The 17,851-nt window shown below is 41.0% G+C and overlaps 1 protein-coding gene across 1 annotated transcript in view; it reads right to left on the bottom strand.

Annotated features, from left to right (window-relative positions):
* Positions 1-15,065: 15,065 nt before the first annotated feature.
* LOC147145484 (multidrug and toxin extrusion protein 1-like) overlaps positions 15,066-17,851 on the bottom strand; it is a 25,432-nt gene continuing 22,646 nt past the window's right edge. The window contains exons 13-16 of the mRNA XM_086034613.1: positions 17,790-17,851; positions 17,622-17,716; positions 17,481-17,541; positions 15,066-15,964 (exon numbers count right to left, since the gene is read on the bottom strand). The exon at positions 17,790-17,851 is cut by the window's right edge and continues 71 nt beyond it. Coding sequence (XP_085890739.1) covers positions 15,738-15,964; positions 17,481-17,541; positions 17,622-17,716; positions 17,790-17,851 — 445 coding nt within the window. The 3' untranslated portion in view covers positions 15,066-15,737. The remainder of the gene's footprint in view (positions 15,965-17,480; positions 17,542-17,621; positions 17,717-17,789) is intronic.

The raw sequence follows: 17,851 nt of genomic DNA, 5'->3' as shown, positions 1-17,851 counted from the left end.
ATGTATACATATATGTATGTATGTGTATATATATACATATATGTATGTATGTATATATATATATATATATATATATATATATATATATATATATATATATATATATATATATATATATATATATATATATATATTCACTATAGTTTTTTACATTACATACCTAGTTGACTGCATTTCATGTCATCCATTGTGGATATTGACAATACATTTGCCTCGTTACGGTCAATAAAATATGTTCATTTAATTGATAATGACTCAATGTAATGCTGCTTTGAGCGTGTCCGTCTACTCTTCTCTAGTCTGCTCCCAGCTTGCTGAATGTCTCGTCGAACAGGTCCTTCTGTCACCAATGAACACTTGTCACTGTTACTGAGTACATCAGGCCACTGTGCAGGACCATCAGATATCACTGCTGTTGTGCTAGTTGCTGGAGTGGATGCATCAAACACTGATTGAGCTCAAATTAAACAAATTAACAAACTAACATACTTACGATATTAGCAGAGCTGGGTATTTTACTAAAAATTTGCTTTCCGTTTATCACCTTCCACCTACAGCCGGCTGTTTACCCGCCATTTTGTCCGGCCTAAAAAAATAGTACCCGCCTATGGGCCGGTCCGTCTATGATTTTAAACGGCCTTCTGTTATGTTAATCATTTACATAACCTATATAAAGATGGAAAACACCAGTTTCATTGTTTGTGTACTCTTTTTACTGAACAGGTGCTGCAGTAAAATTCAATATCACTCCACGAAGGCAACACTGGGTGGTATCCTATAGTAACAAAAAGTCGTCCCCCTCACTCTTTTTCAAACTTTTTTGAGTCAAGGCACATTTATTTCATTGAAAAAATCTTGTGGCACACCACCAGCTGAAATTGTGAAAAAAAAAAGCGTATTTTAACAATTTATGTCTTATATTGTTCGTATGAGCATTTTTTAACATTGAAGAATGACGTTATATTATAACGTATTGAATAGGAATTAAATGAACAGAAAGAAAAAAAAGTACTTTATAATGTTTCATTTTGATACTCAGTGTGAAACATGGGCCTGTTTGGATAAACACGCAACAAAGACAATTAGCTACCTGCTGCTGCTGCTGCTACCTGCTGGTATGGAAGAGTACTACGATGTAGTAACTACATGATTACGCTGCCAGGCGCTTGGCCGCACAGGCATGCAAATTAGCAGAGCTGGGCAGTCCGTCCCTGGGCCGGACCGGTCCGACCCTCCGGCCGGATGCCAATTTTTTCAATAACTTGGAGAAGTCTCGGAGCACAGCTTCTTTTTATTGCGTAAACGGCATTCATTCACAGACGAGTTGGATCACTGATAACCCTTGAAATTATAACTTGAAATCACTCCGCACATGTCACGGTGCACTGAGGAAATCACAGGGCGAATAACTACGCGTTTGAAGCGTGTCCGCAGCGTGTTTGAATAGTAAGTTCGCCAGCTAATTGTCTTTTAATAAATCTTTTCCGTTAGCATCTCTCCCGCGGGGGCATCGTGCCCTTTTTTTTTTTTTTTTTTGGCGGGCGGGGTGGTCTTAACAGGGCGGGGGCCGACAATGTTTATGAATTTGGCCGGGGGGTCGCAGCCGGAAGGGTACCCAGGTCAAGAGTGGAGGGTCGCGGCCGGACGGGCAAAAAAGGGTCAAGTGCCCAGCTCTGCAAATTAGATAATTTCCCGCGGCACACCTGACAATATCTCGCTGTGCCGGCACAGAGTTTGAAAACACTGGCCTAGATAACAATTCCTCCCTTCCAGCTTTGATGTACTCATCAAACATGTACTATTACACACAGAAATGCAGTTGAAACATTAATGACTTGTAAATTGAATTTATACCTGTCAACTTGTACGCCTTTCCCGTATTTGCTCATTTCAAATTGTGTACGCCGTATAACAATTTTTGTACTGGAAAAAAAAAAAATAGAAACTTAGAAACGTTTTTTGTTAGACTGATGTCGTCTTGCCCATTTCGGCTCTAATCCAAAGCGATTCCGACTGCAAACTTCGGTCGACTCTCACGAGAAAAGAGCAATTACCTCTCAGTCTCAGGCGGTGTGAGAATTATCGCTCGCAGCAGTGGGTGTGTTTGGTGTCTGAGGACTTTCCTCTATGTCAGCAGACACAGTTGGAGTTCCAGCCTTTGTACCCACTTCTCCATTTGATCTATCCAAGAGCTGGTAAACATGCTTTTGCCATATAATATCAGGCTCTACACTTACAGTATATGAGAGCGGTCCGATTTGTGATAGAAACTCAGCAGACTGCCACTTGTTATTGTGATTTCAATAATCTCTGGCAAGGAGTTCTTGGCCAACTTCAAACATTCTCAATTTTCAATTGAGTTGGTGACTAATGTTTGTCTTGGACATCCATAGATTTCTTCCCATGAACAACATTGCAGGTGACTGACCAGTTGTGGCGTGTGCTGTGTTTCTGTAAGCCAAGTGTGCAATTTTTTTTGTCACAGAGACATTTCCTCCTTCCTGCTTGATTTTATGGACTGCTTAAAATTTTGAACAAAACGCTCAAACAGTCCAGCAAATTGGGCACATTGTCACTTACTAGATGCAGAGGGAAACCTGTATGGGCAAAAAGCATTTGCAGCAAGTTAATAGTCTTTGGAGAAGTAGCTTTCTTTACAGCGAAGACTTCAGGCCACTTTGAGTGCACATCAAAAACAATGAGATACATGTGGTCCATGAAGGGTCAAGCATAATCCACAATATGCGCTGCCCGGGAGCCACTGGCCATTCCCATGAGTGAACGGGTGCAAGTTGGGGTTGGTGTTGGGTCTGATGACACCCTGTGCATGACTTGACAAAATCTTCAATTTGCTTATCAAGGCCAGGCCACTATACTTACATTGCTTCTTGCAAGACTTTTCATTTTGACTCCACCCATATGTCCATCAGGCAAAGAAGCGAGCACTTTGGGGCGCAGCTTTGGTGGCACAATCACCATAGGATACAGCCTTGACACACAGTAAGTTGATCTTTCCTGGAAAATTATTGCGACAGTTCTTCTTCACATATGTCCGCTGATAGTGTAGTGGTACACACGCCTGAGTTGTGTGCGGGCAGCGTGGGATCGATTCCCGCTCAGTGACAGTGTCTATGTGTGCCCTGCGACTGGCTGGCGACCAGTTCGGGGTGTAGTCTGCCTTCGCCCATTGACGGCTGGGATAGGCTCCAGCAACTCCCCGCGACCCTATATAGGATAAGCGGTTTGGAAGATGACATGACATGACAGTTCTTCTTCACAATTTGCTGGCCATCCATTTACAGTTAAGGCATATGCGAACAACTAAAATCCTACAATAAAACAGTAAAACTGGCAAGATCTTCCTATTTCTCAAACCTCATTACAGTCAATAAAAACAACCCCAGGGTTCTCTTCTCCACCTTTGAACTTTTAACTAGTTCACAGAGACCAACAGAGGCTCTCTGTGAGGACTTTGCAGACCACTTCAGAAGTAAAATCGATGACATAAGATCCAGTCTTTTAGCCCGTCAAAACACAAGTTTTAATAAACCCGGACAATCATATTTACATGAGGAAACACTGGAAAGTTTTGCCCTGGTTGATGCAAGGACACTTGTTGGAGTTTTCTCCCAGGTAAACCCAACAACCTGCCTTTTGGATCCAATTCCCACATTTCTTTTTAAGACATTTTATGGATTTTTTGAAGAACAAATTTTAAATATAGTCAATTGCTCTCTTCAGACGGGCGTCTTCCCCGCTGCCTTTAAAACGGCGGTGGTGAAGCCCCTTCTGAAGAAGAGCAGTTCTGACCCGAGCGTTTTTAATAATTACAGACCCGTATCCAACTTACCGTTTTTAAGTAAGATTTTAGAAAAATTGGTTTTTATCCAGTTGAATCATTTCTTAAATACAAATAATATTTTGGAGAAATATCAATCTGGTTTTAGGATGAACCACAGTACGGAGACTGCTCTTTTAAGGATTTTAAATGATATTAGGTGCACTGCAGACGTGAGAAAACTCACAGTCTTGGTGCTACTGGATCTAAGCGCTGCTTTTGATACAGTAGATCACCAAATTTGATTAAATAGACTTAAAAATCTAGTGGGCATCTCGGGTACTGTTTTTGACTGGTTTTATTCCTATCTCACAGACCGATATTTCTTTGTAAGTATGGATACTTGTTCCTCCAAAACTCATGAAATTAAATGTGGGGTTCCTCAAGGTTCGATTTTAGGCCCCCTACTTTTTAATCTTTATATGCTTCCCCTCGGGGATGTCATCAGGGGACACGGCATCAGCTTTCACAGCTATGCTGATGACACGCAGCTGTATATTGCCGTGTCTCCTGATGACACAGGACCCATTGATACCCTTTTAAATTGCATTTTAGATATCAAGTCATGGATGGCAGATAATTTCCTACAGCTCAATCAGGACAAGACTGAGGTTTTAGTTATCGGTCCCGAAGGTCAGAGAGAGAAGCTTTTACCAAAACTACACATTTTTAATCCCTCACATTATGTGAAGAACCTTGGCGTCATTTTTGACTCTGAGCTCAGTTTTATTCCTCATATTAAAAATGTAACCAAGATTGTTTTTTATCACCTTAAGAATATCGCCAGAGTCCGCCCGTTTCTCTCTCAGGCTAACACGGAAGTGCTGATGCATGCCTTTATTTCCTGTCGTTTAGATTACTGTAATGCCCTGCTCTCTGGCCTCCCGAAAAAGAGCATTTCACCACTGCAACTACTGCAGAATTCAGCCGCTCGGGTGCTGACGAGAACCAGAGGGCGGGAGCACATTACGCCAGTTTTGAAATTGCTGCATTGGCTCCCTGTGTGTTTCAGGATCGATTTTAAAGTACTTTTATTAGTTTATAAATGTGTTAATGGTCTTGGGCCACCTTATTTATCTGATTTGCTTTTATCATACCAGCCCTCGCGGATCCTGAGGTCCTCTGGCGCCGGCCTTTTATTTATTCCAAGGGTGAGGACCAAAATGCATGGCGAGGCTGCATTCAGCCGTTTTGGTACTCACCTTTGGAATAGCCTGCCAGAGGACGTCAGGTCTGCAGAGACTGTTGATATTTTTAAGAGGAAGCTCAAGACACACCTTTTTAGTTTGGCTTTCAACAACTTTTAAATAATTTATCTTTTCTTTTGATTGAAGATAATTCTATGTTTTGCTTTGAATGTTTTAAAGCACTTTGAGTTGCATTTTTATGTATGAAAAGTGCTATATAAATAAAATGTGATTGATTGATTGATTGATTGATTGATAAACATGAGGGTCATTTCTCGCAAAAACAGTGCCAATTTCATATGGTGATGTGCTAAGCGCAGTGGCAAGTTTGGGTCATAGTGTGCCAATACTTCATCTGAAATAGTTGAGTCTTTTTGCCTTTTTGAATGCCTGTTCACAGTCTTTGATCCATTTCCACTTAATGTGTTGTTGGAGCAGTGAGTTGAGTGGATGCTAAACAGTTGAGAGGTTTGGCAAAAAACCTGTGGTAGTAATTGACAAGGCCTAGAAGCGAGCGTAGCTGCCTTACATTTTCTGGTTGTTGGGCATTGACTATGGCATCGATTTTGTCCTGAGTCTAGTGCAGTCCATTTAGTCAATTCTGTGTCCACAGTACTCAATGGACTCCTTGAAAAACAACATTTCTTTTTGGTTGCTTTTAGGCCATATTCCTCCAGTCTTGTCAAAACTTCATCTAGCTTTGCCAAATGTGTCTCTTTGTCTGGGCCAGTAACAATTATGTCATCCGAGTGACATTGGGCTCCATGGCACGTTGCCAGATTGCCGGGGCACTGGTGGGGCGAAAATAGACAATTACATAGATGGGAAAAATGTGCTTCCGACTATGCTTAGTCCGACTATTTTTCTAAGTTTCCCATCAATCGTTTATCACCTACAAAATGGGCGTCCATCAAAGGTGGATAGGCAGACCGGTCCGTCACACAGCTCTGCTTATTACAGTTTCACAATGACCGTCTGCATCGTAACAAAATAATCTCTAAGTTATTAAAAAACTAAATTTGATACCTACTTTGGAATGTTGTAGTTGTCTGTCCTCCTGGTCATCAGAGTCAGATGATTAAGGAATGTTCTTTTTGCAATGCTTCGGACAGGACCACTGGACGAAGAGGTGCAGGTGGGTGTTCTAGGCGTGGTGTCGTAAAACTGGGTGGAGTAGCACCATGTGACTGAGCTACAAACAAAGAATAATAAAACAACATTTTATTATGTCAAAACACATCTGAGTAAAGAAATATTCACTTACAGGTTGCATATTCAGGATTTTGGAGAGGGAACTTTCGCAAGAAACCTTCGATCATCAACAGACACATTACTCTCTTAAAACATTTCAACTGACGCCATTATCGTGCTGTTTAAACAAGTGCAACTGAGGCAAGTGAGTATGTAGTATCTATCTCATTATGTAGATATCATGGAATATTTGCCTTAATACACATAATGTTGAATGTATAGCAGACCTGGCTGTATACTGCACTGCATAGCATCTTGCATTTTCTTTTGTGTAGAGTTCACATTTGTGCAAAAAATAAATAAATTAGCATAATTTTATTGCTGTTTAGTCATTGCAATAGCATTAGCGGGCAGAAGCTAGTCTACATAGTGTACTAGCTAGTGTCAACTTAAACCAGTACACAGTAACATACTGCCATAAAAAAACTCTTCGTACAAAACTCACCCCGGTCTTGTTTAGGTTTCAACTCTCCCTCTTTTTGCCCCGCTTTTGCTGTCACCCTCATTATTGGCTTACACAAGATGCGCCTGCAGCAGCACACGTGGGCCGTTGCCTTCCCTCTATTTGTCCAGCTCACTCTCTCTCCCTCTCTTTCACTCGCTATCTGTCCCTCTCTCGATCTCTCTCGCTCTCGACCTCCTCCTGACAAAAATTACCTTGATGTATTGGCGTGATATACAGTGAAATTGACTGGAGTAGTCTTTTAGAAGTAATTAAGAACATACAGTTGTATAACCCTTTTTTTCCTATTAAATCAAACAGTAACCATAATCCCCTCCAAAGGTATTGGAAGGGCAAGGTCAATGTCTTTGTTTGTGTTGTATACCCAATACATTTGGTTTTCACATCAAAAGATGTAAATGAGACAAAAGTTGAGATTTCCAGCTTTTATTTCATAGTATTTCCGTATTTTCCGGACTATAAGTCGCATTTTTTCCCTCCATAGTTTGGCCAGGGGTGCAACTTGTACTCTGGAGCGACTTATGTGTGAAATTATTAACACATTATTACTGTCATGGCTTGTTAGTGTTGACTTGTATTTATGCTGTTTTGCCTACCTTTGCAGGCACTTTAGCGCTAAAGCGCCTGCAGAGGGAGACAAAACATCATAAATACAAGTCAACACTAACAAAGCCATGACAATTACTTGCATATCATTTCACATGTTATTGTAACCCACATAAAGAAACGTAAGATACATCCTAAAAGCTATTAAAATGCATGAATAATTTAAACGGTTAAAGTCTATTGTTTTGTTAAATAAGTAATTAAAAGTAATTAAAAACCTTGCTAGTCGAGGAAGCCAGCTTATCCAAACACCTAAAGATTGACAAACAAACTCCACTAACTCCAGGTGTGCAGCTAAGTTGCCTGTTTATATTGTGAAACTGCACAAGAAACAGAAAATACTACCAATCTATGCATTATATACACATGTATTTTCATAGACATGAACAAGATAAGCCTATGCTAACGATTTGCGATCACGATTAGTATTAGCGATAGCGATTAGTATGTTGAGTCAACAACCTACAATCATCCACAATTCAGCTCGTATGTAAATGTCATTACACACAATTGTCTAAGGGTCACTGATAGTGTAGTGGTAAACACGCCTGAGTTGTGTGCGGGCAGCGTGGGATCGATTCCTGCTCAGTGACGGTGTCTGTGTGTGCCCTGCGACTGGCTGGCGACCAGTTCGGGGTGTAGTCTGCCTTCGCCCGTTGATGGCTGGGATAGGCTCCAGCACCTCCCCGTGACCCTGTACAGGATAAGCGGTTTGGAAGATGACATGACATGACAATTGTCTAAGTTAGTTTCAGACGATGGTTGAACAAGAATAAACCACAAACAGGCAGACATGCTAACGATTCGTGATCGCGATTAGAATTAGCGATAGCGATTAGTATGTTCAGTCAACAACACAACCATCCACAATTCAGCTCCTATATAAATGTTGCATGCTCATTACACACAATTGTCTAAGTTACTTACAGACGATGGTTGAACAAGAATGAACCACAAAGAGGTAGTTGCCTGCCTCTGGCTGGAGTATTGCATCATGCAGCCACACACGTAAGAAGCCGAGCACAGGGGAGACGAAGACATAATTACGACCGAATACATAAATACTTTTGGAGACTTGGAAACATTCTACATGGTCGGGGATAAATAAAAGACTTATTTAATCGATCTACAACCGTTTTGGTGAGTTTAAAGTTCTTACACTAACCTTCTTGTATGCTACATGTGTGAATGTTAGCTAAATGTTACCATCATAGCTCGGTGGAAATGATGTGTACCAAGCGCACAATTTCCTCCCAAAATGCGACTTATACTCCAGTGCGACTTATATATGTTTTTTTCCCCGCTTATGATGCATTTTGATTGCTGGTGCGACTTGTACTCGCGACTTATAGTCTGGAAAATACGGTAGCTCTCGATGTGTTGAACAACTGAGGACAGAGCACCTTTTGATTGTATGAAGCCACCCACTTTTCAAGTAAGCAAAAGTGACTGATGGGTGTTTCTTGTTGCTCTGGTGTCACCCAGACACCAGAGCAACCGCCTGTGTGACGGACCGGTCCGCCTATGACGGACGCCCATTTTGTAGGCGATAAACAGTTGACGGGAAACTTAAAAAAATAGTCGGACTAAGAATAGTTGGAAGCACATCACCCCCCCCCCCCCCCATCTATGTAATCGTCTATTTCCACACCCCCGTGCGTAGTATTGATGCAAAGCTCCACTTCTCTGTTTTCAGAATCTGCTTTTTTTTTGGGGGGGGGGACCAAAATCATAGGCGGACCAGCCCATAGGTGGGTACTATTTTTTCCGGCCAGATAAAATTGCGGATAAACAGACGGCGGAAGGGTACCCCGGTTGTAGGCGTAAGGCGATAAATGGACCACCATTTTTTAGTAAAATGACCAGCTCTGGTGTTGCCTTTTAGAGTGATTGATTAAATATTACATAGTGCTTTCATTTGGCTTCAACCCTTTAAGCAGAGGGCAACTTTTTGGCAACTTTGCCAAAAACGCCTAAAAAAGGTGCTGTGCTTGAACCATTTGGAGTATCAGCATAGTTTTTTGGTCTCTTTTTGAAGATAACATTTTGAATTTTTCTCCCAAACAGAATCTGTGTAAGTGCTCCTGTCACTGAACTATGGATGTTTGAAAACAGAAAAAAAAGGCGAATCTTATTTTCGTCTTATTTCTTTTCACAAAATCTGCCTACAAAATGAATTTAGAATGTTGATTAGGACTTGAAAACACTACAGGATCAAAGCTTGAGGTCTCCCCAAGTTCCAGTTCAATTTTGACAATAAAAAAAAAACATGAGCATTTTACACATCTTTTCCCTAGGAAAGGTACAGGTGAACCCCAAGTGTTCCATTTGGGTTACCTGTACACCCATTGCGAATACTTTTGGAAAAAAGGCTGCTATGCTTTTTTTGATGCTACTATGGTGTAGTTCTTTTTTTTTTGCTGTTGTTTTGCCAGGTTTACACGCAAAAAAAAACCAACATCGCCTTTTGTTTGATATGTGTACGTGGCTAATCCGCTCATGCTAAGTGAAGCTACGATCGCAAATGCATCAAAAATAGTGATATTTGATGGAAATTGGTAACGTTTGCAGCTGCAGATAACGTGGCTTTATGGATGTAAAGCTTGGCATGGACTCACTATTTTACCGGAATACTTTGACTTGTCGACGTAATGGGACCATGTTTGATGGAGTTGGACATTTTCGTGTGTGAATTGTGATTTTCTAACATAAATGCTCACTCAGTCTGCAGATATGATTGCATTGTAAAATGTTGGGCACCATTCAAATCTCCAGAAACTCAGCTTTTAAAGGATGTATAACTTGTTCACACATCTACTCAGCTGACGACGTGCATCAACGATTTTGTTTTGACAGATGACGGAGAGCCCCTCGGTGGGCCGTCCTTACCAGGGTTATTATAGTTTAGGATTTTTCATTTTAGTTACGTTTTTATTTCGTTTTGACTTTTTATTTCAAATTCAGTTAGTTTTAATTAGTTTTTAGAATAGATTTGTTAGTTTTTATTAGTTTTAGTTTTGAGGAAAACGCTTAATTTTAGTTTAGTTTTTATTAGTTTTAGTTTTTTAGAATTTGATGTATTTGTCAGGTGCAGCTTTTTTTTTTTTACGGTAACAAGTGTTATTTATTTAGATAAAGATAACATTTGAAAATGTATTAACTTACTAACAATGTATGAATAACCATCAACAAATAAAACATAACAGTCCACTTAAACTTAAATGCAATAAGGCCAAGAAAAGTGCAGTGCATTAATGCTGATTCTAAAGTGAAAATGCAGCAGACTCTTCCTACTCAGGAGACTGAGGTCTTTTGGGGTTCAGGGGACACTCCTCAGGAACTTTTATGACTCGGTGGTTGCATCGGTCATTTTTCAGGGAGTGGTCACCTGGGCAGGCGGCGTCTCAGCCCGGGACAAGAAGCGGCTGGACAAACTGGTCAGGAGGGCCGGCTCTGTCCTGGGCTGCTCCCTGGACTCTGTGGACTCGGTGGGGGACAGGAGGATGTTCGCCAAGCTGTCATCAATGCTGGGCAACCCGGACCACCCCCTCCAGGGCACCCTAACAGCACTCCACAGCTCCTTCAGTGACAGACTGTTACACCCTCGCTGTGCAAAGGAGAGATTCCGCCATTCCTTCTTGCCTGCTGCTGTCAGACTCTTTAACAAGAACATTGTGTAGTCTCTACAAACTGGCGGACATTAGTGCAATTGTGCAGTCCTGCACCTGAGCTCATATCGTGCAATACCCAATATTCCCCACTACTGTAATACCGTGCAATACTCAACATTCCCCACTACTGTTAGTCTAGTTTTATTTTTATCCAATGCTGTTCCTTACATTTCACTACAGCACTGCAGCACTGTTACTTACTTAGAGTATTTTTCCTCTGTACTATGTACAGGCCAAAATGAGTGTTCCTCATACTTTTTATGTAGATGTATGTTGGTGTGTATATACATGTGTATATGCACATGTTACTGCTTATATCTACATAGGTTTGATCCCGAATGTTTGCCGTCCATGTTATACATTAATGGCTACATTATGCCGCCGTACCTGCGTGACCTATATCTTTGCTGCTGTAACAATGAAAATGTCCCCACTGTGGGATCAATAAAGGCATTCTTATCTTATCTTATCTTATCAGACCTAATTGTAAACGCATTACCTCACTTCAGACGTCGAGGCGCCGTACGGCTGTACAACTGTTGCAAAACCGCCAGTGCCGTGTTTTACATTTTGAATGATCACAAATGCTTACAAAGACGAAAACGAATTGTATTTTCGCTACGATTATCGTTCATTTTAGTTAGTCTTGTGAGCAGACAATGTCGTCTTAGTTGGTTATCGTTTTATTTTATTTTATTTCGTTAACGAAAATGTTTTTTTTAATTTAGTTTTTGTTATTTCGTTCGTTTTCGTTTACGATAATAACATTGGTCCTCACACGTGTGAAAGATGCATTTGCTGTTAAAAACAAGACCACAGAGCTGTCCACTGGAGAAAAGCAAACCATTTTGAAGATGGGAGAAGAGGGAAATTGACCAGAACTGTTGCGGAGAGCTAGGACTGTCGGTGAATATAGGGAGATTCGCAGGAGCACCTCATCCAAACAGTCGCTCGAGTCAAAAGCGTGGCCGGACACGATGGCAGAGAACAATTGGCTTTAATCGCACTTCAATCCACTTCACAGAACATAACAGCTCGCTCATCGCGGCGCATACACACCACCGCAAAAACCGCACGAGTTTGCCGCTAATCGCTAACGGCTAACAGACCACGGGCTCGATAGGACCCTTTTTCTGTCCAACAATATGCCCGACTTAAATCAACGAAAACAAAGAGGACCCATTAGCTGCCCGAAACATGCCTGGTGCTAAAGCACACAAATTAAACAGCAAACAATGCATGTGCAAACAAAGCAGTAATGAGGAATTTATAACAAGAACTATTCCACAAACATTGGGCAAAGCTAATAAATCTGTCCATTTAATTTGCAATGTACTGAAAAAGAAAGAAACTACTGGTTTACTGAGCAACAGACATCGAACAGGTCGAGGAAAGGTGTCAGCAGCAGTTGTTGACAGAAACATTGTGAGTGCTGTGAAGAAACATCCGAAGACAACAGTCACCGACATTGCAGCCAACATTCACAGGGCAGGGTGAAGTTATCACAATCCACTGTTCGAAGTCCAAAAGTCCAAAACTCAAAGTGGCAAAGAAACATTGAGAAACAAAACATGAGAGCGTCAATGATCCGGCAAGGACTGAACGAAAACTAGGAACTGCGTACTGACGAGACAACGAGAAACACCTGGACGAGACACAAGGTAGGAGGGAGCTGATTGGCTAACACTAGGGGGTGGAATGCACACAGGTGGACACAATAATCATTGACCAGACAGACACAGAAATACTGAGAAAATCCAAACATGACACGAGCTCATCTGTGAGGCACGTTTGAGTTAACGTCATGGCTCGGACTTGCATGACTGCTTCTGGAACAGCACTTCACCAGTGGGAGAGGAAGAATGGAAGGTTTTAGGCCTTGTCTACACCGAGCCGGGTATTTTGCAAACGGGAGATATTTTTTTGCGGTTCGCTCTGTCATCCACACGTCCCCGGAGATTATTTTCATTAAAAAAAACAAAGATTTCTGAAAACTCCGGCCAAAGTGGGGATTCACGGATATCTCTGTGGACGATTTTAACCGGACATATACTTATCTTAGCACCGTCCGTCAGCCAGTGTGTCGTCGTCAGTCCGTCGCTGTCATTCAGCTTCGGTCGTGACCGCACTTTTGTCATTGCAACACAAACTTTATCCATGCTGTCTCTTTTGTTTTTGTTCCGCCTCCCCAACAACCGTATTCTTCGCGCAGCGCAAGCCACGTGCTTTCCCAGCTCTGCACCCAGTATCCACGTGACATCACAGAAAGGTAGCTTTTACATTTCTAGGTAATAATTAGTCGTTAGGAAAGTTAGTTAGTTAGTTACTCCGTTAGTCGGTTTCAATATGTCACAGGTGCATGCATCATGTGTGCTTGAATGAGAGAGAGAAAAAATAGGAAAACATCAGCAATATTATATTGTGGTTGAGTACATGATATTTACTTTCTGACCTGTTTAAATATTTTTGTATTTATATAGGCCTTTAGTTCATGCGGAAGAAGATGAATAAAGAATGAGCTGAAAACTGACCCTGCCGTTCTTGTTCATGTTAGCAAGGAAGACAGTGGAGAAATATATCACAACAAAACATATTCATCCCCCATTCTGCCTTCAACCATTAGACCTCCGGATCGGCAAGCCAGAGAGCATAAGCACTGCGGAGACTGTTGAAATTTTGGGGGAATATCAACAGGTGAGGGAAGCAATCCACATCGAGCAGTGCCATAGTTCATGAACGCACATGCTTGTAAATGCGCTTAAAAACACACTTAGGTGGTTTGGTGTGGATGCGGTTTTTGAAACAAACGAGGCAGTGTGGATGGAAACTTTTTCCTACACAGGGATGGTGAAATATTTGTCTTAAAAAAAGCCCGGCTACATGTTGACAAGGCCTAGACTGGCCAAGTCAATCACCTGACCTCAACCCAATCGAGCCTGCATTTTGCCGCCTGAAGAGGAGACTGGAGGGAGAACCCCCATAGAAACAAAGTAGAACTGAAAGAGGCCTGGAAAAGCATTTCAAACTCATGAGTTGTTTATCGAGATATAAATACCATGAAATAAAAGCTTTAATTCTGAACTTTTGTCTCATATTCTTCGTTTGATCCGAAACCCAAATGTATTCAATATACAACAAAAACAAAGAAATTGAGCTTGCCCTTCCAATATTTTTGGAAGGAACTCTATATATTGTCACATTTTGCAACATGATACTTTCAGTTGCCCTGATTCCCTGACAAGGGGGCGTGTAGTGGAGGGACGCTACCTTCCACTACACCCTTTACACTCTAAAATGGCCGACAGTGCTGGCACTACGTTTCCCAGCATGCCTCACAACCCCAACAGGTGTAGCTGCTTAAGCCCCTTGATTAAAGCTGGTGTGGCTGGATGGCAGGGAGAAGATATAAAAACCAAGGAGCCGAGACAATGGGAGAAAAAAAAAAAGAACAAAGAAAGGACTGGACAGAAGCATGAGGGAGCAACTTAATCAACGTGGAGGAAAGTGAACTTTTGAACTTGTGAGAACAGACTTTAGTTGGAACTTTTTGTAATTTATGAAAATCTTAATTGATACCTTTGCCAACTTGACTTTTTCCACGTACTGGCACGTGACAAAGTTAATAAACATTGATTTTGTTGAAACTCTGGTGTAAAAAGACTCCTCTCGCCCTGGTGGACCCTTAATGCTGTCACAGGTTTTATTATGCAAAAATATTTAGATCCCAAGAACATTGTTGATTCCAAGCAACACCTAATCAGTCCAAGCCGTTGATTTTAGTTGCCTGTCTATCGTTCGGACTGCAATTATTCAAAAGAAAATCTGAATGCATGCAAGATTTCTAAACTCCCAAAACATCACAAAAGGAAGGGGAACATCTATGTGATTGAACTTCAATCGTACCCGTCAATTTTTGAAGTATTGTCATTACTGCAAATTTCACAGCAAACAGGTGATCAATTGACACAACTGCCAGAAAATGAAGAAAAAAAAGTCAATGCAATTTACAGTCATGACCTTTTTAAATCAGCAGCAGTTATGACAGCATCTATCGTAATCTGGACTTTATTGAAGAAAATGCTGAACATGAGAACAATATTTTCTTTTGCAAAATACAATGTTGCACAATATTAGGCACAGTAGGTTGTCAAGAATTGGAAAATATCCGTCATATCTGTAATACATAGGGAGCATAAAAAAAAGGAACAGCACTTATATCAAAAAACATCTTTGGCAATCAAGTTCCATATTTTCATATTGGATCCCCGTTTGAAATCACCTCAACACTCTCATCCATTGAATCTGCAAGCCGAGTTTGGACCTGCTTCTCATTTGCAAGAATTGAATAAAGAATGGCTCCCATCATTGCTGTTTGGAGGCACGCTGCAGTCCACCCTCACAGCGCTTGAGTGTCTTTTCTTTCTCAGTCGGTGAGTCGGAGTGCTTTGTTTTTGTTTAAGATCCACCTACCTGCAGGTTCTGACAAAACCTGTCACTGCATGGCTAAATTAACATTAAGTAATGACTGAATTAACCTACAGCAATACAATGCAGTTGCTTTTACATACGGTACTTATTGAGACCTTTATGATCGTGGGTCTGATCATGATCATTTACTCAAGACATGAGAGATCACTACATTAGAAAAAAAGTCATAAGAAACCACTATTGGCTCCTCCAGTGTTCACTTGATGACTGTCACTTACAAACCAACACAAGACTCATTTCAGCAGTTTGACAAGGAAGTGACTGGCAACGATTCCAACTGCAAAGATGACAACCATGACGAGTAAAACCAAGCCACGCCGTAAAAGCAGCTGTGTGACTGTGAGAACATCGCCGACTACGGTGGTTGCACTTTCACGCTGGTCTGGAATCTGTTGGTTCTCTGCGGCGCTCTCACACCTGGATGCAGGGCCAGTAACTGGCCCCTGGTTGGTGTTTGACTCTATAGATTTCATAATACGACTTTAGTTTCATAAAACAGTTCACAGATAAAAATATTTGGGTCAGTTCATACTAGGGCAGGGACAAAATACTGATATTACGATATATCACATTGTAATCTCTCAATACACAGTAAGTAATGACACTCAAGAATGAGATATTGATCCAGTTGCAGGCCAACAACCAAGTATGTGCAGTTGCAACTTAATGGTGACATTAACTTTTTCATATGATCTCAGACACCATGTTGTGTAAATCCATCTCCATTATCTGCTTATGAAAACATGTTTGGTTAATTTTTAAAAATTATTGGTTGCGCAGCTAGGCGGCACGGTGGGCGACTGGTTAGCACGTCCGCCTCACAATTCAGAGGTCGTGGGTTCGATCCCGGCTCCGGCCTGTGTGGAGTTTGCATGTTCTACCCGTGCCTGCGTGGGTTTTATCCGGGTGCTCCGGTTTCCTCCCGCATTTCAAAAAACATGCATTGTAAGTTGATTGGACACTCTAAAATTGCCCCTAGGTGTGATTGTGAGTGCGGATGTTTGTCTCTGTGTGCCCTGCGATTGGCTGGCAACCAATTCAGGGTGTCCCCCGCCTACTGCCCGAAGACAGCTGGGATAGGCTCCAGCACGCGACCCTTGTGAGGATAAGCGGTATAGATAATGGATGGATGGATGGTTGCTCAGCTACTTCCTCGCTGCATGTCATATTTGTTAAGAGTCCAACCATTATGGATTTTTTTTAGGTCGATGCCGATTCGATTTGGCAGAATACAATTCCGATAAGCAATTAATCGGCCGATTAATTAAAAAATATACATAAGATGAATAATTCCGCTTTGATTTGATCCCTTCACACTTGCAACAATAAAGAATTACGGGCAGTATATTTGACTGTTTTTCAATATTTTGTCCTTTACTATTTGTCTAATTTTAATGTTACCTTTAATTTGTTTATTTGTTGAGATGTTTTTTTTAACGTCTTTATCTTTGTCTTTATCTTTATGTTGTACTGTGAGTGTTCATGTTTTTTTTTAATCAACAAAAAAGAAAAAGAAAACACGAAGGAAAATATTTTTGCTGATTGTAAAAGAGCTAATATCGGCCAGGCCCTAATATTTATCATTAAAAATGAAGAGGACCATACAGTAAAAAGAGGACTTGTACGTTACATGGTGTTTTTATGCGCGTTCGAGTCCACTTGAAAATGTTCAAAAATTGATTCCTATTTCTGCTACTAAATATATTGTAACAACAATACTGTCATTTGTGTGTGGAAAGATGTGATTTTCTTTCTGACTACTGAAAAATTATTCATTAAACATCATGCAATCATTTTATTGAACAGACAAATCTAGAAATATCACAAGATTGCGGTTATTGTTTTGTTCCATTTTTACCTTCTTTCTTGTATGCAGAATATTACGTTTACATGATGCTATATTTATGAACATTGATATTACTGGAATAATGTTGCCTTACGAGATTCCCATCACTAGTTTGTACACCTGGACTTACCTGACTTGCAATCTTCCATCATGACCGTGTCTTCAAAGTTGACCCCGGCTCTAATTTTCGCCTGATCAGAGATGTTCAAACATGTTAAAATCACTTGAATTCCGTGTCACATTTGTGTTCTCGGGAAATGTAATTACGCACCTCTTCAGCAGCCTTTTCCCAATTAAATTTGTGTAAATATATGAGTAAGAAAATAGCCTGCATTAGCACACAGATGGTAAGTCCTGTCCAAAGACCTGTTCAAGAAACAACAGCAGCCTTCCTGAATCTCGTATGACACATTTTGATTGCCAAACATACAAGTCTTACCTACGATGCCCATTTTTGCCGCAAAGGTTAAGGCCACACCAATGGGAAAGCCAATGAAGTAG

The sequence above is a fragment of the Filicampus tigris genome, chromosome 6 (assembly GCF_054856515.1).
Source record: "Filicampus tigris isolate MCC_2025a chromosome 6, RoL_Ftig_1.0, whole genome shotgun sequence".
Taxonomy (NCBI): Eukaryota; Metazoa; Chordata; class Actinopteri; order Syngnathiformes; family Syngnathidae; genus Filicampus; species Filicampus tigris.
The sequence above is the reverse complement of the archived record's forward strand: the minus strand, read 5'-3'. Positions and strand labels throughout refer to the sequence as shown.